The following is a 25,637-nucleotide window of genomic DNA, read 5'->3' as shown; positions in this document are numbered from 1 at the left end:
CTCCCTCACTATCAAACCTTCACATGCACCAGCATCCAGCTCCCTCACTATCACACCTTCACATGCACCAGCATCCAGCTCCCTCACTATCACACCTTTACATGCACCAGCATCTAGCTCCCTCACTATCACACCTTCACATGCACCAGCATCCAGCTCCCTCACTATCACGCCTTCACATGCACCAGCATCCAGCTCCCTCACTATCACACCTTCACATGCACCAGCATCCAGCTCCCTCACTATCACACCTTCACATGCATGAGCCTATTGCCACATCACTGCTGGGAATTTATTTTGTGCGTCAATAATGTGTCATCATTGTGTGTATATGTTGTGTAATACTCCATCAGCCTCCAGAAACAGGGTTATTTAATCTGATATAATGTGACACTTTAATATCTTACGAGCAGAATATTGATTTGAATCTGTACATGAGCACCAGATCACTACAATTTTTCATGTAAATACTTTTATCCCCATAAAATCGTTTTAAAGGTTGTACCCATTGGGAACCGAATTTCTGTGCATCATCTGTGCATTATCAGAATCTCCTTTTCATTTGTGGTATTTTATAATCTCTGCTTGTTCTGCTGACATTTAATTCCTCCAGCTTCTTACATCAAACCATATCTTATCATTGCCTGTGATAGTGCTACAGGAACGTCAGCAATATTTGATTGTGTCACAAATTAAACCCTATTTCATACGCAGTGTTCTAGATTTGTAAGGTTCAATTTGTGATGCAAAGATGACTGATGAACTGTCCGTGTCAGTTAGTTAATTCTAGACAGTGCCAAAAGACAGTTAAAAAAACAAACATCAAGTCCCCCAAAAGCACGTGGGAAATTGTGTTATGGTCTGATGAAACTACGGTTGAACTTTTTGGCCATAATTACAAAAGGTATGTTTGGCACAAAAACAACACTGCACATTACCCAAAGAACACCATACCCACAGTGAAGCATGGTGGTGGCAGCATCATGCTGTGGGGATGTTTTTCTTCAGCTGGAACCGGGGCCTTAGTCAGGGTGGAGGGAATTATGAACAGTTCGAAATACCAGGCAATTTTGGCACAAAATCTTCAGGCGTCCGTTAGAAAGTTGAAGATGAAGAGAAAGTTCACCTTTCAGCACGACAACGACCCAAAGCACACATCCAAATCCACAAAAGCATGGCTTCACCAGAAGAAGATTAATGTTTTGGAATGGCCCAGCCAGAGCCCAGACCTGAATCCAATTGAACATTTGTGGGGTGATCTAAAGAGGGCTTTGCACAGGAGATGTCCTCGTAATCTGACAGATTTGGAGTGTTTTGCAAAGAAGAAACATTAATTCACATACAATATATTAATCAAAGACAAACTTACAGGGTCCATATTGCCACCTCTTAACAGCTTCAATTGCCTGCAGAAAGTAATATAATTTAGCACAAATATAAACCCAAAAATGCTGACCATCATACAGCTAAATACAAAAGAAACTATTACTTACTCCTCTGTTAGTTTTTCGAGAAAACAGTTGATAACAGAATTGAAGGAATCTGGATTGATGGTTTGGAATTCTGGAGCCCTGATGGTCTGACGGGTCTGACTGGCCCTGGTGGTCTGACTGGTCCCATTGGTCTGACTGGTCCCATTGGTTTCACAGGTCCCATTGGTCTGGCAGGTCTGACTGGTCCGATTGGTCTGACTGGTCCCATTGGTCTGACTGGCCCTGGTGGTCTGACGGGTCCCATTGGTCTGACCGGTCTGTCTTGTCCCATTGGTCTGACTGGTCCCATTGGTCTGACGGGTCTGACGGGTCCCATTGGTCTGACCGGAATGACTGGTTTCATTGGTGTGACAGGTCTGACTGGTCCCATTGGTCAGACTGGCCCTGGTGGGAAAGCAGCATTCACTAGTGTAAATATGTTATAATCATGTGAAATTCTGAAGCAAGCATGTGCCAACTTTGAGCCTGGTCATTTTAAGTCCCTAATAAAATTATAACATATACTCCACAATTACTCACTGGACCGGTTTGCAGCCGAGTGCGAAGGTGTTGGGATGAGGATTAGCACCTCTAAATCTGAGGTCATGGTTCAAAGCAGGAAACTGATGGAGTGCCTCCTTTGGGTAGGGAATGAGGCGTTACCCCATGTAAAGGAGTTCAAGTATCTCGGGGTCAATGGGGTCAATAGTGAGGGGACAATGGAGCGGGAGATTGGCCGGAGAATCGGGGCAGTATTGCATTCACTTTACCGCACCGTTGTGACAAAAAGAGAGCTGAGCCAGAAGGCAAAGCCCTCGATATACCGGTCAATATTTGTTCCTACCCTCACCTATGCTAATGAAGGCTGGGTCATGACCGAAAGAACTAGATCGCAAGTACAAGCGGCTGAAATGGGTTTTATCAGAAGGGTGGCTGGCTTCTCCCTTAGGGATAGGGTGAGAAGCTCGGCCATCCGTAAGGAACTCGGAGTAGAGCCGCGGCTCCTTTGCATCGAAAGGAGCCAGTTGAGGTGGTTCGGGCATCTGGTAAGGATTCCCCCAGGACGTCTCCCTAGGGAGGTGTTCCAGACACGTCCAGCTAGGAGGAGACCTCGGGGTAGGCCCAGGACTCAGGTGGAGAGACTATTTCTAAGACTATTTCGACACTGGCCTGGGAATGCCTCGGGATCCCCCAGTCAGAGCTGGCAAATGTGGCTCGGGAAAGGGAAGTTTGGAGTCCCCTGCTGGAGCTGGTGTCCCCGCGACACGATACTGGATAAGCGGATGAAGATGAGATGAGATGAATTTCATCTGCTATAATACTTTTCAGTCTGTTAGAATGTGGATGTTTAAACAGTGGATATTTCCTTGTACAATCTTATAAATCACTGACACCCCCCACATCGTATCAAAAGATCATCAAAGTGTGTGAAATACTGATCACAAAACATTTAAAATGTTGATCATTACATTTAACACAGAATGACAAAAACATTTCACCATCAAGTTAAAATGATCAATTGTAAGAATAAGCTTTCACAAAAAATTTCTTCAGTTGTCCAGATATCAGCTTTGATCAATTTACTGTTTATCCTGTCCTAAACATGTTTAATGGGATCTTTTATCATGGAAAAAAAAAGTATCTGGATGCAGTTGTCTTTGGGCTTAGGACCAAAAAACTATTAACAACATGATATGCCTCATACTTTCTGATGTTTGGTTGAGAGGCACACCACATCATTGCAGTCCATGAATGTTATGAGGTAGGCGGTACCTTTAAAAATCTTGTATTTTCTCTACCTGATCACAGTTAAAAAACGTACACCGATCAGCCATAATATAATGACCACTGACAGGTGAAGTGATTAACACTGATTATGTCATCATCATGGCACCGGTCAGTGGCTAGGATGTATTAGGCAGCAAGTGAACATTCTGTCCTCAAATTTGATGTGTTAGAAGCAGGAAAAATGGGCAAGTGTAAGGATCTGAGTGACAAATTGTGATGGCTAGAGCAATTAGGCCCTTGAGCAATTAGAAAATCTCCAAAACTGCAGCCCTTGTGGGGTGTTCCCGGTCTGCAGTGTTCAGTACCTATCAAAAGTGGTCCAAGGAAGGAAAAGTGGTGAACTGGCAACAGGATCAAGGCTCATTGATGCACGTGGGGATTGAAAGCTGGTTCGTGTGGTCCGATCCAACAGACAAGCTACTGTAGCTCAAATTGCTGAAAAAGTTAATGCTGGTACTGATAGAAAGGTGTCAGAACACACAGTGCATCGCAGTTTGTTGCGGAAGGGGCTGAGTAGCCTTAGACCAGTCAGGGTGCCCATGCTGACCCCTGTCCACTGCTGGAAGCACCTACAATGGGCATGTGAGCATCAGAACTTGACCACAAAGCAATGAAAGAAGGTGGCCTGGTCTAATGCAACAGACCATGTGCAACCTTTCATGGCAACAGCATTCCCAGATGGCATTGGTCTCTTTAGCAGGATAATGCACCCTCCCACAAAGCAAAAATGGTTCAGGAATGGTTTGAGGAACGTAACAAGTTCAAAGTGTTACCCAGATCTCAATCAAATCAAGCATCTGTGGTATGTGCTGGACAAACAGGTCGGATCCATGGAGGCCCCACTTTGCAATTTACAGAACTGCTGCTAACATGTTGGTACCAGATACCACAGCACACCTTAGGTCTAGGGGAGTCCATGCCTCGACTAGTCAGGGCTGTTTTGGCGGCAAAAGGGGGACCTTCACAATATTAAGCAGGTGGTCATAATGTTATGGCTGATCTGTGTATATATATATACACACACACACACACACACAAGGGTATTTCTTTTGCTTTACTATTTTCCACATGTAGCAACAGGAAATAATTAAACAAAAACAAAATACATTTATATTTTAGTTTCTTCAAAGTAGGCACCCTTTGACTCGATGACAACTCTGCACACTTGGCATTCAACTGAATACTACCCCTCACCCTGGTAGGAAGTAACACTGTTGTACAGTTTTCACTGAGAACAGTAAGTGGTGGTTTTGGGCCATATACATTTGTGATAGAAGACAACTGCTTTAATGTCCCAATTGACATTCAGTCTCATTGTTAATGAAGTGTTTCTAAATAAGTGTTTGACAGTGAATTTCCAATATGATCAATAAGATAAAAGTGCGTTTTAAAGAAAACACAGAACACCCCAGGTGTCGTTAGGCCAGCTAGTCTACTGCGCCGTGTGAATTTTGTTACATAAGTTACCAGAAATCACAGACTGGTCCGTATGAACGGTGCAAATGGCCCAGGGGGGCTGAAAACACGAGCTATTACAAATCATTTGAGTAGGCTGCCCAGATTCCACGACTAGAAACACAAGAGACAAGGCCGTTTTCTTTGGGTGTGAAATGACATTTGGTATCATAAATACTGTCTGGGATGTATAGTCACTAAACATAGTGTAAACCAGAAGGCCTCATTCAGGGCAATGCTTCAGGTCTTAAGCCAGGTTTCCTCACAGGCCATCCACATCACAGGTTCCAGATCAGTTGACTGACTGTGCTCACCTTCAAAGTAACAAATTAACTTTAACTAGTCCCATCGTGACACTTGGTGTTGCCATATTTAAAATTACAAGTCTTCTTAGCTAGTTGATATGTATAAGCTCTGCTGTGCTTGGTGACCTCGCCTGTCTGATCACAACATTGTTGATTCCCACACGGATAACTGATATGATTTTAAATTATTCGTCTCTCAGGTCCATTGTTCTATTATTATTTATATTCACAAGTAAAGAAAAAATTTATTCTATTTGGAATGTTTTATTTTATTTTATATTAAGCAACTTCAAAGGCATTCATTTGTAATGTAATAAGTTCTGTAATGCTTTATGTGTCGTTCTATTTCTGTGCTGTTGCTGGACTTGTTTTCTGTATCCATAACAACCAAAGTTCAACAATAGAACAGCAACTCGTGTTCTGTTCAGTCTTGGTTAGAGCTGGGGTAAGTACTCCTTACCTGAAAATTATTAAAAAGTCTATTATTTAGTTAAGTCTATCTATAAGGCCATGCAATAAAATTGTTTTCACATGACCACATTTTGCTTTATGAAGAATTTGGTCTCAATAATGGTATATCCTCATTAATTCATGGATGAATTAATGGAGTGTGTTGAGGCTCCAAAAAGAATTGATGAAATATGTAGTTCTAAAAGATCTGAAGTGTAATCATTTGTAATAATACATCTGTCATACTGCAAAACCTTACTGTAATATATTTAAATACTGAGGGAAAGCAAAATTGCATTTCCCAGTAGAGATTCGAAATGTCATCTGACATGTTTTGGGGATTTACAGAAATCAATATATTGTTTGAATTGCAGAAAATGAATGGAACCATCTGGAATTTTGTCTGCCACTTATCTGTAAAATGAGCTTTTGAAAGACGCTTAATTGATTAAATGTGTGTGCTGGTCTACAGGCTTTGGCCAGCAATATGTCTCACAACTGGCATACATCTGTGGTGACAGTGGGCTGCAGCGGGATTACCCATATTCGAAAGGCTCCGGCTGGGCAGCAGGTTCCTGGCGAGCCCCAGGCTTTAGGCCCAAGGGGTGGGCGTCGGATGCACCGGAGCACACTGACGCTTGGTGACCCACAGGCATGTGGGAGAAGCTACACCACCACACACACCCAGGTCAGGACACACCCAGGTCAGGACACACCCAGGTCAGGACACACCCAGGTCAGGACACACCCAGGTCAGGACCCTTAATTTAAGAACACATATCAGATGTCAATTCAAAAAGGTCTCAAATATTCTAACAGTCTTAATACGTAAAGACAATGAATGGGAAAAGATAGGCCCTCCTCCTCACAGTGAGGCAGCCAATGAACACTGACACAAAGCAGTTCCTTGGTAGCTGCTGTGGCCTTGACTAATACCGCCTTCAAAATACAGTCAGATCCGATCACTTTCTCCAATTTGTTCTGTTATGGATGTACTTTGATATTTGAGACAATTTATTGAAAATGAAAAACTGAAATATCTCAGGCCGTTGCCATGACACTGTGTCCTTTGATCATCTGTGACGTGTCACTAGAACTTGATTGGAGTCCACCTCTGGGCAACTTACACTGATTGGATATGATTTTGAAAGGCACACACCTGCCTATATACGGTCTCACAGTCATGTCAGAGCTAAAACCAAGTCTGGAAGTTCAATATACTCTCCGTAGACCTCCAAAATTGTGTGCAGAATAGTGTCATGAAATAGATCTTAGTTGCTAAAGTATTGTAAGTTCCCAGGAGCACAACGGACTCCATCGATGTGAAATGGAAGAAGTTTGGAACTAAAAACACACCTTCTCAAGCTGGCTATCTGTCCGAAGTAACCAGGCAAGACGGCCTGTCAGGGAACTGACCAACAACCCAGTGGCCTCTCTAATAACGCTTCAGAGTTTCTCTTAAGAGACTGGCAGAGAGAAACATGTCTGCAGCACTCCATCAATCAGGCTTTTATCGTGGAGTCGCTAGAAGCCACTCCTTAGTACAAGGCATATGACACTGTCACTAAACGACCCATAGAGCATGAGAATAAAGATTCTCTGTCTGAAGACAATTCCAAACAAGGTAATACCATCCCTGCAGTGAAGCATGGTGGTGGCAGCATCATGCTATGGGGATACTTCTCAGCAGCAGGCACTGGGAGACGGGTCAGGATTGAGGGAAGGAAGACTGGAACAAAGTCCATAACACAAAATGTAGAGAACGTGAAGGGGTCAAAATACTTTTTGAAGGCAATGCATTAACCCCTACAATCTAAAGGCCACGTACTCTCAACATATGAGGACACCAAGGTTCCCAAATGTTTTTTTCAGAGCTTGCAGTGACATACAAGGCTGTTCAGGCCTAACATGAGGGGCTGTCATTTTTAAACAGCTTTTCAGCACCTCACTCTGGCCTCCCCACACAGATACAGTGGTATCTGATACAGTATTTGATACACTGCCAATTTTGCAGGTTTTCCCACGTACAAAGCATGTAGAAGTCTGTAATTCTTCTTATAGATATTCTTCAACTGTGAGTGACCGAATGACAAAAATCCAGAAAATCACACTGTATGATTTTTAAGTAATTAATTAGCATTTTATTGCATGACATAAGTATTTGATACATCAGAAAAGCAGAACTTAATATTTGGTACAGAAACCTTTGTTTGCAATTACAGAGATCATACATTTCCTGTAGTTCTTGACCAGGTTTGCACACACTGCAGCAGGGATTTTGTCCCACTCCTCCAAACAGACCTCCAGATCCTTCAGGTTTCGGGGCTGTCACTGGGCAATACAGACTTTCAGCTCCCTCCAAAGATTTTCTATTGGGTTCAGGTCTGGAGACTGGCTAGGCCACTCCAGGACCTTGAGATGCTTCTTACGGAGCCACTCCTTAGTTGCCCTGGCTGTGTGTTTGGGTCATTGTCATGCTGGAAGACCCAGCCACGACCCATCATCATTGCTCTTACTGAGGGAAGGATGTTGTTGTCCAAGATCTCGCGATACATGGCCCCATCCATCCTCCCCTCAATACGGTGCAGTCGTCCTGTCCCCTTTGCAGAAAAGCATCCCCAAAGAATGATGTTTCCACCTCCATGCTTCACGGTTGGGATGGTGTTCTTGGGGTTGTACTCATCCTTCTTCTTCCTCCAAACACAATGAGTGGAGTTTAGATTAAAAAGCAAAATTTTTGTCTCATCAGACCACATGACCTTCTCCCATTCCTCCTCTGGATCATCCAGAAGGTCATTGGCAAACTTCAGACAGGCCTGGACATGCGCTTGCTTGAGCAGGGGGACCTTGCGTGCGCTGCAGGATTTTAATCCATGACGGCATAGTATGTTACTAATGGTTTTCTTTGAGACTGTGGTCCCAGCTCTCTTCAGGTCATTGACCAGGTCCTGCCGTGTAGTTCTGGGCTGATCCCTCACCTTCCTCATGATCATTGATGCCCCATGAGGTGAGATCTTGCATGGAGCCCCAGACCGAGGGAGATAGACCGTCATCTTGAACTTCTTCCATTTTCTAATAATTGCGCCAACAGTTGTTGCCTTCTCACCAAGCTACTTGCCTATTGTCCTGTAGCCCATCCCAGCCTTGTGCAGGTCTACAATTTTATTACTGATGTCCTTACACAGCTCTCTGGTCTTGGCCATTGTGGAGAGGTTGGAGTCTGTTTGTGTGTGGACAGGTGAGTGTGTGGACAGGAGTCTTTTATACAGGTTACGAGTTTAAACAGGTGCAGAGTGGAGAACAGGAGGGCTTCTTAAAGAAAAACTAACAGGTCTGTGAGAGCTGGAATTCTTACTGGTTGGTAGGTGATCGAATTCTTATATCATGCAATAAAATGCTAATTATTTAAAAATCATACTATGTGATTTTCTGGATTTTTGTTTTAGATTTCGTCTCTCACATTTGAAGTGTACCTATGATAAAAATTATAGCCTTCTACATGGTTTGTAAGTTGGAAAACCTGCAAAATCGGCAGTGTATCAAATACTTGTTCTCCCCACTGAACATTTGTGCAAACATTTTGCATACCCTTGGAGAATTGCTAATATATGTACCATATCTAAAGAAAACGAGTGAGCAGGCAAAACACTTTATTTCGTATGGGATTCACATTCAACTGTAGGTCATAACAGAATAACACAATCATAAAACAAAACATGGCAGGAAAGAAAAAATTAGCTGACCCCTGTTCAAAAGTCTGCATACCCTTAGTCCTTAATACTCTGTATTGCCCCCTTTAGCATCAATGACAGCGTGCAGTTTTTTTGTAATAGTTGTCTATGAGGCCCCGAATTCTTGCAGGTGGTATAGCTGCTCATTCGTCTTGCCAAAATGACTCATTTGGTCGTCTTGCATGAACCACACGTTTGAGATCTCCCCAGAGTGGCTCGATGATATTCAGGTCAGGAGACTGTAATGGCCACTCCAGAACCTTCACCTTTTTCTGCTGTAACCACTGGAGTGTCCACTTGGCCTTGTGCTTAGGGTCATTGTCGTGATGTAAAGTCCCAGATTGTCCCATGCGTAGCTTTCGTGCAGAAGAATGCAAATTGTCTGCCAGTATTTTCTGATAACATGCTGCATTCGTCTTGCCATCCATTTTCAAAAGATTCTCCATGCCTTTAGAGCTCACACACCCCCAAAACATCAGTGAGCCACCACCATGCTTCACAGTGGGGATGATATTCTGTTCACTATTGGCCTTGTTGACCCCTCTCCAAACATAGCGCTTATGGTTGTGACCATAAAGCTCTATTTTGGTCTCGTCACTCCAAATTACAGTGTGCCAGAAGCTGTGAGGCGTGTCAAGATGTTGTCAGGCATATTGTAACCAGGCCTTTTCTGTGGCATTGGCACAGTCAAGGTTTTATTCTGGCGACTCGACCATGCAGCTCATTTTTGTTCATATATCGTTGTATTGTGCTCCTTGAAACAACCACAACATCTTTTTCCAGAGCAGCCTGAATTTCTCCAGAGGTTACCTGTGGGTTTGCTTTGTATCCCGAACAATTCTTCTGGCAGTTTTGGCTGAAATCTTTCTTGATCTACCTGATTTTGGCTTGGTATTAAGAAAACCCAGAATTTTCCACTTCTTAATAAGTGATTGAACAGTACTGACTGGCATTTGCAAGGCTTTGGATATAATTTTTCGTCTTTATAAAGTTCCATTACCTTGTTACGCAGGTCTTTTGACAGTTCTTTCTGCTCCCCATGGCTCAGTATCTAGCCTACTGAGTGCATCCATATGAGAGATAACAAACCCATTTACTATTTATACACAGACACTAATTGCAATTTAAAAGCCACAGGTGTGGGAAATTCACCTTTAATTGCCATTTTCACCTGTGTGTGTCACCTTGTGTGTCTGTAAAAAGGCCAAGCATTTAAATATGTAAACCTTTGATCAAGGCCATTTGGGTGATTTCTGTTATCATTACGATTTAAAAATGAGCCAAACAATTGTGATAATTAATGGCTTCATGTGATCACTATCCTTCAATAAAAGACAAACTATGTTTTGCATATTTTCAAAATAAATGCCAAAATTTCAGCCAAGGCATCCAAACTTAAGAGCAGAACTGTATAATATTTGTCTTATTCTACATCTTACAAAACGCAACGTCATAAAGGCCTAAACAAATCCTCAAGAATTACACAAGAACATTTGTGGACGTGTGCTGTTAGTGACACTGTCTTGAGAGGTACAAGTCAAGACCATCTACAACATGGTCAGCCGAATCCCCTGAAAAGTACTCACATCGAAGTTCACGCAGTCTGAAAAAGGCCCACCGTCAGCCTGGGAACATGGCCAAGATGGTCTCTGGTATTGGCATCACAAGTTCGAACTAAAATGCCAGGCTGTTCCGACGAAACAAGGAAGACTGATGGTAAAGCATCTCGTCAACCAAGTCAGGTGTTTCTGGTGGACCGAAGTGCAAGGTTGTACTTTATTGGAGAGGTCACCTCTCCTTTATGTAGGATGAGATGTTTGTTAATCGTGGTTGACAAGATCCTCATGGACCCCATAGGTGTCTGCCAAACCCAAATCACTGGTTCTGTGTTGGTCTGTGTCTGTCTGCCAAACCCAAATCACTGGTTCTGTGTTGGTCTGTGTCTGTCTGCCAAACCCAAATCACTGGTTCTGTGTTGGTCTGTGTCTGTCTGCCAAACCCAAATCACTGGTTCTGTGTTGGTCTGTGTCTGTCTGCCAAACCCAAATCACTGGTTCTGTGTTGGTCTGTGTCTGTCTGCCAAACCCAAATCACTGGTTCTGTGTTGGTCTGTGTCTGTCTGCCAAACCCAAATCACTGGTTCTGTGTTGGTCTGTGTCTGTCTGCCAAACCCAAATCACTGGTTCTGTGTTGGTCTGTGTCTGTCTGCCAAACCCAAATCACTGGTTCTGTGTTGGTCTGTGTCTGTCTGCCAAACCCAAATCACTGGTTCTGTGTTGGTCTGTGTCTGTCTGCCAAACCCAAATCACTGGTTCTGTGTTGGTCTGTGTCTGTCTGCCAAACCCAAATCACTGGTTCTGTGTTGGTCTGTGTCTGTCTGCCAAACCCTAATCACTGGTTCTGTGTTGGTCTGTGTCTGTCTGCCAAACCCAAATCACTGGTTCTGTGTTGATCTGTGTCTGTCTGCCAAACCCAAATCAATCGTTGACCTTTACAGATACACACACGCGCTTGTTCGCTCACATTGATGTCAGGGGACGCACGCACACGCACACGCACGTGTCAGACCCCCGTATTTACACTACTCTTTCCACTTCCATGTCCCCTGAAGAGTTACTGTGGGCGGACAGCAGACGGACACCCACTGGTCTTCTTTCCCAGAGATCCCGCCTACCCCTCCCAGCAGACTACTCAGATAAACCTGAGCGACAGGCCCACTAACCAATTGCAGACACACAGCAGAGATGTCCATGGCCTCAAGGACATCATCCCGGTAAGTCCGACTGTCAGCTCTCAAACAATTAATGAAGTTGATAAATTAATTAGTGATTAAGCGACTGCAAGAATAGATCAAAAACTAAACCGATTATTGACTATTTGACATAAGTCCAATACGCCCTTATTCCACTCGTTGTTGTTTTGGACCATGTTGGCAGTTCTCCATGTCGCCAGTAGAGGGTGCTGTGACCTCATACTCAGAGGAAAGAAACTACTGAGCAACTCCTAGACAGAAGCGAACACATTTAAAGATATCTATTTCCTAACCCCCTGCTTCTTCAAACCGTCTTATCCACCCATACTCCTCCTCATCTTTCCATTCTCTTCCTCCCCCCTCTCCATCTTTATCTCACAGTTCAATGTTCTGCACAGGCTGGGTCAGAATAACTTGTCCCGTAACCGTCAGGGCGTGGCCATGAAAGAGGTGACCAATCCCAACGAGCCCACCCCTTACTGGACAACCTACCGCAGCGAGCACAGGGGTCCAGGGCCCACCCCCTCCAGTTCAAATGGCAGACCCACAATGTGGCACCAGCACGATATACTCACAGGTCTCATAGTCACACGGACACAGTGTCCTCACTGTTCTGTACCCACCCTGGTGTCTTTATTTGGGTGTTTGTTTGTGTGTGTTTGTCAGGTGAGGCCAGAACTCCAGCTGGTCCCGGTAAAGCTAGGAGGCAGTCTTTAGACAGAGTCCTGTGGGCCACACGGCGCTGGGAGACGGGATGCTGCGCTCTCCGACTCTACTGAACACACATTCTACTAAACACATACACGCACCGCACACAACAGAACGCGCTCTACTAAACACATACACAACTGAACGTGCACTCTGACCAAACTAAAACACACAGTCCTCAGACGAGGGTCAAACGCAACCCTTGACATATTTGTTTTGCTCAATAAACCACCCGGTTCAAAACGCAGAAGGCAGAGTTGTGGTATTAAAAAGGGTAATGTTGCTGATCTCCGTGTCCCAGGTTCGTCCCGGCACAGGGCGTTTGTACCAACCATTGGGCACGAGTACGAACACAGGCCATGTGACGGCAGGCGGCACACAGAGAGGCGGGTCAGCCAAAAAGGAGACATTCCAGGGTCCCACCAGGCCGCAAACAAACTCAGCGAGACAAAATACACATTTTTTTTATGCTTTTGTAAGAAACTTCGTAGGAGTCCTCTGATGGTCCAGAGACCAAGAGTCCTCTGGTGCATGTGCATACTGGGTCCCAGAGTGGGTCTTAAAAGAAACAATCAAGTTAACAAACAACAACATTCATTTAAATCACACTTTATTCGTTCTTCATTGACAATTCACAAAATACAGAAGAACTGCATGACAGGAACCGATAAAGGATAGGTTAAGAATAAAACACAGGACACAGATGAGAAAGATGGAGGATGGATGGGTGGAGAGGAGGCATATTTACAATCAGAGGTACCCCAGACCAGTGAGGGGGGGAGGGGGGGGGCAGCTAAGGGACCAGCAGGTCCAGTTACCAGGGTTTCAGCAGTGGCTCAAATCCACCCAAAGCCTACACACTAATCCAAGGACAAACTGGTGCTACCCCTCTAGTTATTAAGGTCAGAGTTCAGCTGATCCCAGGTCTGTGCTTACACCAGGGCCACCTGAATGGGCCAGAACAAGTCTCACCTCACACACTGCCACAATATATTACAAACATCAAAAGAGACCCAAATGGAATCCCATTTCTCAAACTCCAGTTTCTTCTACGGTTTCAGTACAATATTAAAAACAAAGCCGAAGCAGGAAGCTAAAAGCTAAATCCAGCGCGGTCGACCACAGGTGTACATTCAAGCTTTCTCAAGCAATAAGAGACGGCATCTGAAAATCTATTACATTGGCCGTCTCAAAATGGCCCCCTAACTGCATTTCAGCAGTGTAATTAAATAGAGGCTGGGGCACCATTTCAGACTGAGCCCCTGGCTAGCCTCACAGGGGGAGTCAGGCCTGAGATGGATTCATGCTGTGAGGCTGTGGGGCCTGATAAACAGAGCTAGAGGTTTGTGTTCAGTAGTCTCCCACTGGCTAATCATGAGTGACATAAAATAAGCAAGAGCATTAGGGAGAGTGACTGGCATCATTAAACACATGAATTATTCAGATAAACAGAGCAGGGATGAGAGTGTGTGTGTGTGTGTGTGTGTGTGGAGGAAGGAAGGAAAAACTAAAGCCCGGCAAGATGTGGTGACTGCATGCATGGGTGGGTAGATGCACAAACACTTCCTATTTCAACAGGTCAGGGGTCAAAGAGAGTCATTCAGCGTGTGGAGTTGATCATGTGTAGACTGAGGGTGTACTAATGTACTTTTAAGCTTTGTCTTCTCTTGTTTAGTTCCGTCTAAGTTTCTTTTCATGTCGACGTCATCTTCTCTCACTTCCGTCTTCCATCTCACAGACGCCCTCTTCTCTCCTACTCGTTCTTCTTCTCCTTCTGTTTGAGCAACTTGTTGATCTCTCTCTTGGCCATACCCGCGTACTTGCTAATGACGCCATGCTGGTTCAGACCAGGAAGCAGAAGCAGGAAGCTCACTGGAGGGGAAACAGAAGACAGTCACTAAAAGAAATGTCATGCATGCCTGGAATCCTCCAACTAGGGAATTCAGAAAAACATCACCGTAGTGATAACCTTACAGGACTAGAGTTTCTATAAGGTTAGAAAACGAAAGAACACGTCAGAAGTTACATTTTGACATACCAACTGACTTACAAAATATTCCAGATGATAGACAAAGAGAAAACTCTAAAGCCTAAATGTTGTATTCTCCTCACAGTCATGAGAACGTGACCATGTGATGTCTGGGGAAAGCAGAAGCTGCTGTGATGACACGATCAAACCTGCCCTTCATCTCCCAGCAGCCAATCATCACAACCCACAGAGTCAAAGCATCGGAGCGATCAAACCAGTTTTACACCCCATCTGATTCATGATCCCTTACATGGAGCTAGGTTTTAATTAACCAGAGACTACAGCTAGAAAATAGTCAGCAGGTAAAAGCTTACACACTTATAGAATTGTCCCTGTTCAATAATTAAATAAATCCACCCCAGCTAACAGATTAGTAGAATCAGGTAGGGAATAGGGGATGAATTGGGACTCCAACAGGAAGTGTTCAGATAGTGAAACTCAGAACATCCTTTTTGTGACGTCCCTTATAATGTCACATTGCAATCTTTCATTGCAGTTTCTGAAGTGAAGTGAAGTGCAATTAAACCTGAACAATGTTTTAATTTTGTCAGAGTTTTGTCAGAGGGTGGGTCTGGCTTACAGACGGATGGCCAACAGAGTCTGGATCCAACCACAAGGACAGTGTGCTCTGTGTTTGTCAAATCTCACATGAATACATGAGACCAGGAGCTCAAGGGCCTTAAGGACAGTGGAGTAACAGATTATCCATTACTTCGAATTGCAATTCATGTGTCTGACAGGAACACGAAATTCATTTTGTTCTTGCTGTGGTTACTGCGCCAGTTTAAAATTAACGCAGTAACCCAGTACAATCGGCATGAAACTTCAGGCAAATATAAAGCTGGAGAATATTTTGTTGCATTCCCAACGTACACCAAAAGTTTCATAATATCAAAAATGTCTGTTTGGCAAGTTGCATGTGAGTCCCTTTCCCTCCCCCTTCCCTTGAGGGAGTCACTGAAAACTGCTTCCAGTTGATGTGTGAAACCGAAGCATCTGCTGGTCCACGCAGAGAAGATATTCTAGCTCAGTTTGCAAACTATGTGGTTATCACACTTGCTGTTGTCAAGCGACGCACTTCAATCTAATCATTCACGTGGCTCCTCTGAAGCCAGCCTTCACCACGTGTTACAGCTGCAACTACACCCAGTTTAAACACATTAAGAAATACTCGTTTGATATGCCCAGTAGTAGTAATAAATACACCTCACTTAAACCACACGTCTAAATCATGTCAGAAATAGACACTTATACTGACAGAGGGTTATATGTAGAATCAAGACTAAAATAAAATTTGGGGGGTGCAACCAAATCATGTGCTGGTGCCACAAAATTAAAAGACTGAAAGGCATCAGTCCCACCAGGGCAAAGTGCTAGCCTGGAGGCCTGAATTACACAAACACACATGCCGATTTTGCCAAACTGCACTGGCAAATTGTCCAAGACACATAGGTTCTGCCCCGCCCTGACACCATGTGATTTGTCTGCACACCCATGACATACAGCCTACAAGGAACATCCTTGGCTCCCGACTGCTAGGGCATTCATATGAACACGTCTTCACGAAGCAACGCACTGCAAACGGACCAGACTAAGCATGGATTCCAGTTACAGCCAGCGGAGACCAGGGGCGCTTTGTGACGGTCATTTGATAGTTACAGCAGCTGGACAACTCATCCAGCACGTCTGAACCCTGACACGTCTGAAGACAGACGGCAGGAAAACACAGAGACACGTCTGAAGACAGACGGCAGGAAAACACAGAGACGGGTCTGAAGACAGACGGCAGGAAAACACAGAGACGGGTCTGAAGACAGACGGCAGGAAAACACAGAGACGCGTCTGAAGACAGACGGCAGGAAAACACAGAGACGCGTCTGAAGACAGACGGCAGGAAAACACAGAGACGCGTCTTAAGACAGACGGCAGGAAAACACAGAGACGCGTCTGAAGACAGACGGCAGGAAAACACAGAGACGCGTCTGAAGACAGACGGCAGGAAAACACAGACGCGTCTGAAGACAGACGGCAGGAAAACACAGAGACACGTCTGAAGACAGACGGCAGGAGAAAAGGGGCTCTGTGTGGAGGCTACAGCCGTCCACAGTTCACCTTCAAACAACATTAATGAACAAGGAAACGCTAGACTAGTTCACCTAGTCCACAAGACACCTTTTTCTCTTGTCTTAACCACATTCATTTAGCAGGTGGCTTAGGGAAGGATGGGGAAATGTATTCTGACAAGTTGTCAATGCACAAGTATAAATAATGCAACTAAAAACAGACATTTAAAAGCCTTTGGGGTGGGGACCCAGGATCTCCATTCATAAATGATTCCTGTAAACATAAACAGCACTTTCTTTCAAGCCTTTTTGCAGTAGCACATAGAAGCTGCCATTGCCCTGATTGCGTAGAGAAGAGGAGAGTTAAATGTAACATGGGTCAGTTTTCTAGCCTAACTGTTGTCAAGCTTGGTCCAAAGCACAGGCTCTAGCCTATACTGAATAAGCGGTCTTCTGATGGCAAGTCAGTCGGGAGGGGTGAAGTCCTCACTTTTCAAACTTACATAAACATTGCTTAGCTAGCCTACCTTCATATCCAAACTGGATCATTTGGATGAGTTAAGGACACCTACAAAGTTTAGATAGTGATGTCCTTAGTGTGTGACAGAGTTAGAGACAGTTTGTCCAAAATTCCTATTTTTCAGAATCCTGAAGACAGTAATTTTTTCAAACAATTCATTATTCAGCTCTGTCCCAGTCTGGTATTAGCGTTATTAGCATCTTCTGAATTCATGAATGGGAGCAGTTCATCCCACTATCGCAAAGCTGCACTGTACGCGGAAATCTACTCCAAAATACTTCAAACTAGATTCAGTAATCTGTCACGGCAGCGTCAATTATTTTTAACTGTACACTGACGAAACAGCCAGTGTAATTGTCTGAATTCAAACTGGCACTAGCAAACTATTTCCTATAGCCACCGGACACAGCTTCTGTTCTTCGGCAGTGATGTCATCGAGGTGAGCGTGAACTTTAAGTTACTCTTGGAGACAAGAAAGATTGTAAGTAATACTTCTGACTGCTGTGTTATGAAACACAAAGTACATATTGCCTCCAGATATTCTGGGCAAGGGTTGGGGATTAACGGGTTCACCCTTTAGCTGCTGTCCAAGTTTCTATTCGGTCAATTCATCGGTGTATTAGTCAGAACAAGTAACACTATCCTGAAAAATTTTATTCCTGCTAATATTCAGACACACATTTGTACAGCCACCCTCATGGGGACCAGAAAATAAAAATTGCATGCTCCCTTGCCCTAATCTTAACCCTAACCCAACCTTAACCTCAATAAAGCAACATTTATGCCTAAACTTTACCTAGATGTAATGCCTAAACTTAACCAACAACGCCTGGACCTTGAAGAAACCCCAATTCTAACTATAAAATCAATTGTAAGTTAGACCCTAAACCCTGAGCTGGAAATTGACTTTTGCCTCATGGGGACTGGCAAAAGGTCCCCATGAGTTCTGTAAGACCACCCACACAGAGACACACCCACACAGAGACACACCCACACAGAGACACACCCACACAGAGACACACCCACACAGAGACACACCCACACAGAGACACACCCACACAGAGACACACCCACACAGAGACACACCCACACAGACCGTCCAAGGTGAATATCAAAGACGAGATCGGTAACTTGCTTTCTAGCTAGTGAATACTATAGTTTACTGTGATTTATACACACATTCTTCCTGAAAGAACAATTGTGAACAATACTTTTTACATACGGGGACAGAGCTGAATAATGTCTTTTGAAAAAAAATGACAATGCGTTTTCAGAATTCTCTTTTGGTTAAAATTTTTGACAAACCATCCCTTAAATATTGTCCTTAGCCTGTAACAGAGTTAAATGTTTTACGTACCAATCAGGTAGGTCAGAAACAGGTTGTGGACCTGCTGTCCAATCCAGGCCACTGTCACCAGACCACTGATCACTGACGCAAAGTACTGTGGGAAGGCAACAGGAAGTTACATCACAAACCAGGAAGCGATACAGCTATTAGTTTAGGTAAAACTACCGTTAAACCTGACCAATTATTTTATTTAACCAACCCATTTACCTAAACACAGCATTTAACCATCCCCTAATCCATAAATCAGCATTTAACAACACAGTATTTCCCTACTGTATTTATTGCATGCTCTCATTTAACAAAACTATGTAGAATTCTGCAACAGGAAATTGCAACAATTTCTATACAAGGGCTGCTTACCCCAGCAACAAAATGAAAACAGTTTCCACTGCCACAAGGCCAAGCAGACCGCAGTAACTGAATACCTCAGCTAATTACAACACTTAAGTAATACTATAAAACATTACATTCTAAATTGGAGAACTGAGTACAGTTTGAGGACTAAACAGCTGTGTGTGCTGTGCAACAGTTATTTAAGGTCACTGCAGCCTCATTTACAACCAGATAAAAAGAACAGAGTCTGAAACTACTGGCAGAAACCACTGATTCTCTCTAGGAGAGAGGAGAAAAAAAATAAAGGAGAAGAGAGACTAAAAGACAGACCCAACCAAACCAATTCAATAGATGTATACTCCAAAGTGTGCGTGTATTTTTTTACCATCTTGGGTTTCTCCTCCTTCAGGGCGAAGAGCCTCTTCCACCAGCCAATCACACGGCGCTGAGTCTTCACCAGGTTACCACAGATCTCATGGAAACGCTGCTGCTGCTCTGAAGACCTGCAGAAGCACAGAGAAGCAGGACAAGGCAGATGAAGGGTTATACTACACCCTGAACCACATAGAAGCAGGACGAGGCAGATGAAGGGTTAAACTACACCCTGAACCACATAGAAGCAGGACGAGGCAGATGAAGGGTTAAACTACACCCTGAAAAGGGACCACATTCTGGTCATGTTTCCCAGACACTGATGTTTTAGGACATATTCATGCCACAACAGTCACATTGAGACATCGCTCTGTGGTTTGGCAACAAAGGATATTTTTGTAAACTTGTGAAATTCTAAATTGTCCTGACGTTCCGTGACCCTTCTGAGAGAGAGGGACTTGGACGAGGTCAGTGGACTCCAGGAGCCTTGCCCATCCCCAAATCCGCTGGCCTGATACGTTCCAGTCATGAAAGTGGATGGGGAAACTGCACCCACATGATTATTTTGGAAAATTGTCCCAAATCCACTTGTTAATGTGAATAGGACCCAGGACTAAAAGGTGTCTTAAACATGGATACGACGGGTGATTAGGAGTACACCTGGCCTGCGTCCCCTAGCGGACAAAATTCACTATATCAGGCAGGGGAAAGGGTCACAGTCTTACGCAACATCCACGTGTGAAACCTTTCAACATCCAGCGTCAGGCACGCCCACCCCCCCTCCGGCACACCCACCCGTAGTATCATATCAGTGTTTTGGCAATTGTGGCAGGATCTCTGTGAGGTCAGCCTACTCTGCATGTAACACATCAGCTCCGTCGGGGAAACTGCATGAATTTGCTTGTCAACAGGAATCACTGAAAACAGCAACTTTCGCCGGTAAATTGGCTTGTAATTGATTGGCATAAGAATGATAGACACACCCCTAACATCCAGAACAGGGTGTGGCCTGAGGAGATCTGTTCTGCTAAATGAAGGGGGGACGGGTGACAGCAGGCTACTGGACATGGTGTTGAACAGGGGCTTGGACGTGACCTCTGCCGACACCTGATCAGCCCACCAACGTCAGACCCTGGATAAGGTTGCCAACAGCCGAGTCAGGATGGGGTTCTGGCTACGGACGGAGGCGTCAATCATCCCGGTCCTGGTGTCCCCTTACCGACCAGACTACCCAAGGAGAAGGGCTAGGACCGGGACTGAGAAAGATGCAGCACGTGTCCCCTATACCATAGGGTCCCTGGTGTAATAGTGGTAGACTCAATAGGGAGTGAATTTGGACACCGTGCTACAGAACACTAGGAGGCGCCACGTGTGAAGGAACATCTTTGCAACGTGACAAAGTGGGGCAGACTGTTGACATTAACCACACCCATCTTAAATCCTGACCCCCGCTCACCCAACAAGTCATTACGTCTCCCACCCTCTCCCCTGGCCCCGCCACCCCCCAGTCTCCCACCCTGCCCCCCCCCCCCCAGTCTCCCCCCCCGCCCCCCACCCTGTCCTCCAGTCGAAGACCCCAGGCTCTCACCACTTGTTGGATCCAAAGACGCGGGGCGCCAGGGTGGGCACCAGGTAGTCAGACAGACACAGCAACATGACGGCGCAGGACAGGCCGGTCAGCACCGACGGGTCCAGGTAGTATATCAACCTGCCGAGGGGGAGGAGAAACAGACAATGTATTCACCCTTCAGCACACCGCAGATATTAACCGTGAGAAGACGGCATTCTGCAGAATGAATTTGGCAAGTAGGACCGCCACTGGTCTTCCCAGGCTGTTCAGGGCACTCCAGCCTGTCAGACAGACTTCACGTGAAGCTGCATTATGGCGGTGAGGGTTCCAATCCTGACTCCTCTATAGACAGTACCTTTTTGTTTACTGAACGGGCTAAAAATAACTAATTGGAAATAGTTGTATTTTTTTTTTTTTACAACTGATACATTTGACTGCATCCTGCTGTGTCTGTGTCCTACTTACGCGAAGAGCAGTGTGGTGGCTCCCACCAGAGCTCCCGGGAACCATGGTTTCTCCCAGCGCAGCACCTGGTCCCCAGCTAGGATCACCTCTCCCCAGCCCTGCAGCTGATCCTCCAGCTGGGCCGTCGCCTGGGCCTGGAACACACAGACATTAAGCTCAGTTGAAATAAAAGTAGAACTACAGGCTGACAAAATCCTCGGCTCAGAAAATAAATTACAATAAAAGTTCACACGAAGTCGTCACGTAGTGATGACATCACACCACAGACGCTGCTGAAACCCAGCAGATGTGATAGACGCCGCTCTTATTTCAGAGTTACCAGACATCACTGCACACCAATCAGGCGCCCGGCCACACCAATCAGGCGCCCGGCCACACCAATCAGGCGCCCGGCCACACCAATCAGGCGCCCGGCCACACCAATCAGGCGCCCCAAAGGGGATAGTAGAACTTGAACAACAACCCAACTGCCATGGCTGGATGAATGATTTATCTACCAATAATGAGTCTTTACAAGAAAACAATGGCATAAGAAAGGCTTATAGGACTGCAAGATACTGTCCCTCATTTTGTGTCAGGTAGCAATGTCGTGTGATGCCAACACAGCGATGTGCCCACTCAGAATGACTGGTTTCCTACAGTCACCAGAAAAGGAACTTACAAAAATTGGTTGGCATCTATGACATTGTCAGAAAACGGCAGCACAGTCTTTCCTCTACACAGTGTGGGTTTCCTGTGTCTACCCTTCAGAATGCCAGGGCTTTGCTCACCAAGCTGGCACTTTGTCACCGTTTTACACTCTTTAACCACGGTCATATGGACAGCCGTGGCGCATGGTTGATTTAGGGCCAGTTAGCACCGCTTTGTGTTTCCCAACTGGTAATTTCATTTGGACTGTTGTTACTTTTTATTGATTGGATGTTCATGCTCTTGGGATACGGTCTGTCAGCAGGAAAACATTTTTTTAGGGATGACCGCATTCAGTCAACAAGTCGATCGTTTAGTCGTAATTATAATTTTCATCCAGCAGTTGTGATTCCGGTCCGTCCCGGTCGACTACTGCAACACTGGCCGATCAGTAAACACTAATCCATTCCAGAGCTCTTTGCCGTCTAGTCACATGGTCACATCAGCCAGGCTGGTTGGCTTAGCCCATTAGTCAAAGAAAATGTGCCACTGAAAATGTAGCCTGTGGTTATATTGTGTAAGGCCAAAGGTGGAAATTACACGATCAAATTTTTCCGGGTTTGGTCATGTAATGAGGCCTAATGCCAAAATCCCCTTTTATTTACCCGCTTCTGCTTTTTACAAAGAAGATGAACCGCGTTCCATAATTAAAAAAATGCAGGTACACAAGAATTAAGCAATTACATTCCCCATTGCACAGCAACATATTGAGGTGCACCTGTGAGTAAAATGACCGTTACCTCGACCTGAACCAGCCACATGCAATGGGAGGCACAGCCAGTCTGAGACACTAAACTGCCAGCGGAAACACCAGCAGGCTTTCACCTGCTCTAGTCCTGGCATTGAGTGTGGTATTCCAGCTCAAATTAATAACATTCCGTCCAACAGGCAAGCCAGTGAGAGATGGGCTACATGGCACGGCAAAGCTGACCCAGGGCCCTGCTTGGAGTCCGATATGGTGTGGAGCAAGCCCTGGGTGAAATCAGATGATACTTGTTAAAGGGGAAAGAGTCAAATGTACATGACGCATTTTGAAGGAATAAATGAAATTTCTTAAAGAATCATGTGACTGCCGTTCCCAATCACCATTCAGCGAATCCCTGCACACTTCGCGGTGGAGGTTCCATCGTCAAGATGAAATCCCCAGACACGTCACGGTGGAGGTTCCATCGTCAGGATGAAATCCCCAGACACGTCGCGGTGGAGGTTCCATCGTCAGGATGAAATCCCCAGACACGTCGCGGTGGAGGTTCCATCGTCAGGATGAAATCCCCAGACACGTCGCGGTGGAGGTTCCATCGTCAGGATGAAATCCCCAGACACGTCGCGGTGGAGGTTCCATCGTCAGGATGAAATCCCCAGACACGTCGCGGTGGAGGTTCCATCGTCAGGATGAAATCCCCAGACACGTCGCGGTGGAGGTTCCATCGTCAGGATGAAATCCCCAGACACGTCGCGGTGGAGGTTCCATCGTCAGGATGAAATCCCCAGACACGTCGCGGTGGAGGTTCCATCGTCAGGATGAAATCCCCAGACACGTCGCGGTGGAGGTTCCATCGTCAGGATGAAATCCCCAGACACGTCGCGGTGGAGGTTCCATCGTCAGGATGAAATCCCCAGACACGTCGCGGTGGAGGTTCCATCGTCAGGATGAAATCCCCAGACACGTCGCGGTGGAGGTTCCATCGTCAGGATGAAATCCCCAGACACGTCGCGGTGGAGGTTCCATCGTCAAGATGAAATCCCCAGACACGTCGTGGTGGAGGTTCTAGCATAAAGAACACTGCATAATAACAAGCAAGGACGAACAACGGCTGCAACAGGAAAACCCTGTCCAACTCGGCCCGACAGATACAGCCACTGTGACTCATGGCACCTAGAGGCTCCTGAGGAGTAAGAGCAGTCAGTCATATGACACTAAACCAGCGTTAGAGCCTATAGGAGGAGACTTTAATTTGTCCATTGAAAATTACAGTTCCATGGTTTGGACTAATGATGGTAACAGGGAAAATGTTTAATTCGCACCGGAGAATGTTCTAGTACTATAGCTGGACATATGTAGGCATGTGTAATGTAAGACCCAGTCCAAAATGACACCCTACAGCGGCGTTTCTCAATCCTGGTCCTGGGGAACCCATGGGGTGCATGTTTTTATTTTTGTACTAGCACACACACGCACACACACACCTGATTCAAATAAAATACTTGATTGATGTAATCAACATATCATAAAGTGTGTAAGTAGTAAGGCAAGTACAAAAACGTACACCCCTTGGGGTCCCCAGGACCAGGATTGGGAAACACTGCCCTATATCAGAAGCTGAGCTCTGAGCCAGACATTTTAGACACATAGTTGCGGTGTATTCAGAGTGAATTTACAGCATTTTAAACCAATCTCAAAATGGCTGGGTGTGACAATCACACAACACAGTAACTGAAAGTGCATTTTAGTCAACTAAGTTGCAACATGCACAGTCGTTGCTGGGGCGCAGGGTGTCGGAGTCCCCTATTCGCTATGGGCGTTGATCCCAGGGACTGCATTACATAAGAAATAAAGGCGGCGTAAGGGACGCATAAGACGAGGTATAGGCGGCCTACACAACCACCATTATACGCTAACGCCACCGTTTAGGTCCTCAAGGATAATTAGCTAATACTTTAAGCACTGCTACAGTACTTGCTTCAATTCCAAACTTAGCGATAGATTTGTAACGCCAAAGGGTTGTGGACTATCGGGAAACGTTAGGACACTGCATACGGCTGTCTTCGTACAGCTGTGTCATTCCAAGAGCACTTCATAACTTGCAGTGTCATCATGACCGGACGCGTAGAAAATGCGTTATGTAGCCCTACATTAGTTGGCAGGAATGTTACCAGCTGCAGGTTCAAAATATTTAAGTTTACCATCTAGCTAATTAGCGGACTAGCTAAGACGTCGTAATCATTTGTAATCGTAACCTCAAAATCCGTAGTGGTTAAGACTAACTGGCTACTAACCAATACACCTGTCAGTGAGTGGTAGCTACATTATCACGCGTTAACAGCTACTGTACCTAGTTAAATATATATTTAGGAAGTGAAAATACCACCAGATCAGCTAACTCCAGTCAAACCAACTATCTAGCAAGCTGTTAACCAACCATACATGAAATGTGTGAATCCCCAATAACGTTAGCTAGATAGTTAGATACGTATGTAGTCTAGGGCAAAGAACAGGTAGACTATAGTACTTACTTTTTTAAATTAGGAAATGTAACTATTGAATGTTTTGGGTACGTTTTTTTTTTTACTAATCCTCATAGTCAGCTAGCTACAGCAATATCAGGTAGCCTTTAAGTAGGCCGTTCATAACCGCGGCAACACTACCACTTCTGGCGAACGAAAGGTTAGAAGATGCGTTATTACTTACGAGTGTATTCACACTTTGGTTATCTCCTTCTGTCATAGCTAAAGGCGGTTTTGTCCTAAGATGTATTTCCTTTTTTTCCTCAGTGGCGCTTTAAAAGCAAAACTGAAACGGCCCAGACACGCAGATCCCTCTCGCCTTTCCGGCTCTACTCACAAAACCAACCGATGATGTTTTTATCTG

General features: G+C 45.1%; 2 protein-coding genes across 2 annotated transcripts; one reads left to right on the top strand and one right to left on the bottom strand.

Moving 5' to 3' along the window:
* Positions 1-5,434: 5,434 nt before the first annotated feature.
* LOC105030484 lies at positions 5,435-12,890 on the top strand. The gene is made up of 5 exons (XM_010904378.3): positions 5,435-5,465; positions 5,943-6,158; positions 11,813-11,974; positions 12,335-12,530; positions 12,620-12,890. The coding sequence occupies exons 2-5, from the start codon at positions 5,958-5,960 to the stop codon at positions 12,730-12,732; spliced, it is 672 nt and encodes a 223-aa protein (XP_010902680.2). The 5' UTR covers positions 5,435-5,465; positions 5,943-5,957; the 3' UTR covers positions 12,733-12,890.
* A 367-nt stretch (positions 12,891-13,257) lies between these two features.
* On the bottom strand, positions 13,258-25,637 carry arl6ip1 (ADP-ribosylation factor-like 6 interacting protein 1). Its single transcript, XM_010904377.5, has 6 exons — positions 25,458-25,637; positions 21,362-21,495; positions 20,915-21,034; positions 19,340-19,457; positions 18,631-18,715; positions 13,258-14,533 (listed from the first exon to the last, which is right to left on the bottom strand). Exons 1-6 carry the CDS (start codon positions 25,491-25,493, stop codon positions 14,415-14,417), a joined length of 612 nt encoding a protein of 203 aa, XP_010902679.1. The 5' UTR covers positions 25,494-25,637; the 3' UTR covers positions 13,258-14,414.

Source organism: Esox lucius, chromosome 11, assembly GCF_011004845.1.
Source record: "Esox lucius isolate fEsoLuc1 chromosome 11, fEsoLuc1.pri, whole genome shotgun sequence".
Taxonomy (NCBI): domain Eukaryota; kingdom Metazoa; phylum Chordata; class Actinopteri; order Esociformes; family Esocidae; genus Esox; species Esox lucius.
Note: the sequence above shows the minus strand (reverse complement) of the source record. Positions and strands in the feature narration are given on the sequence as shown.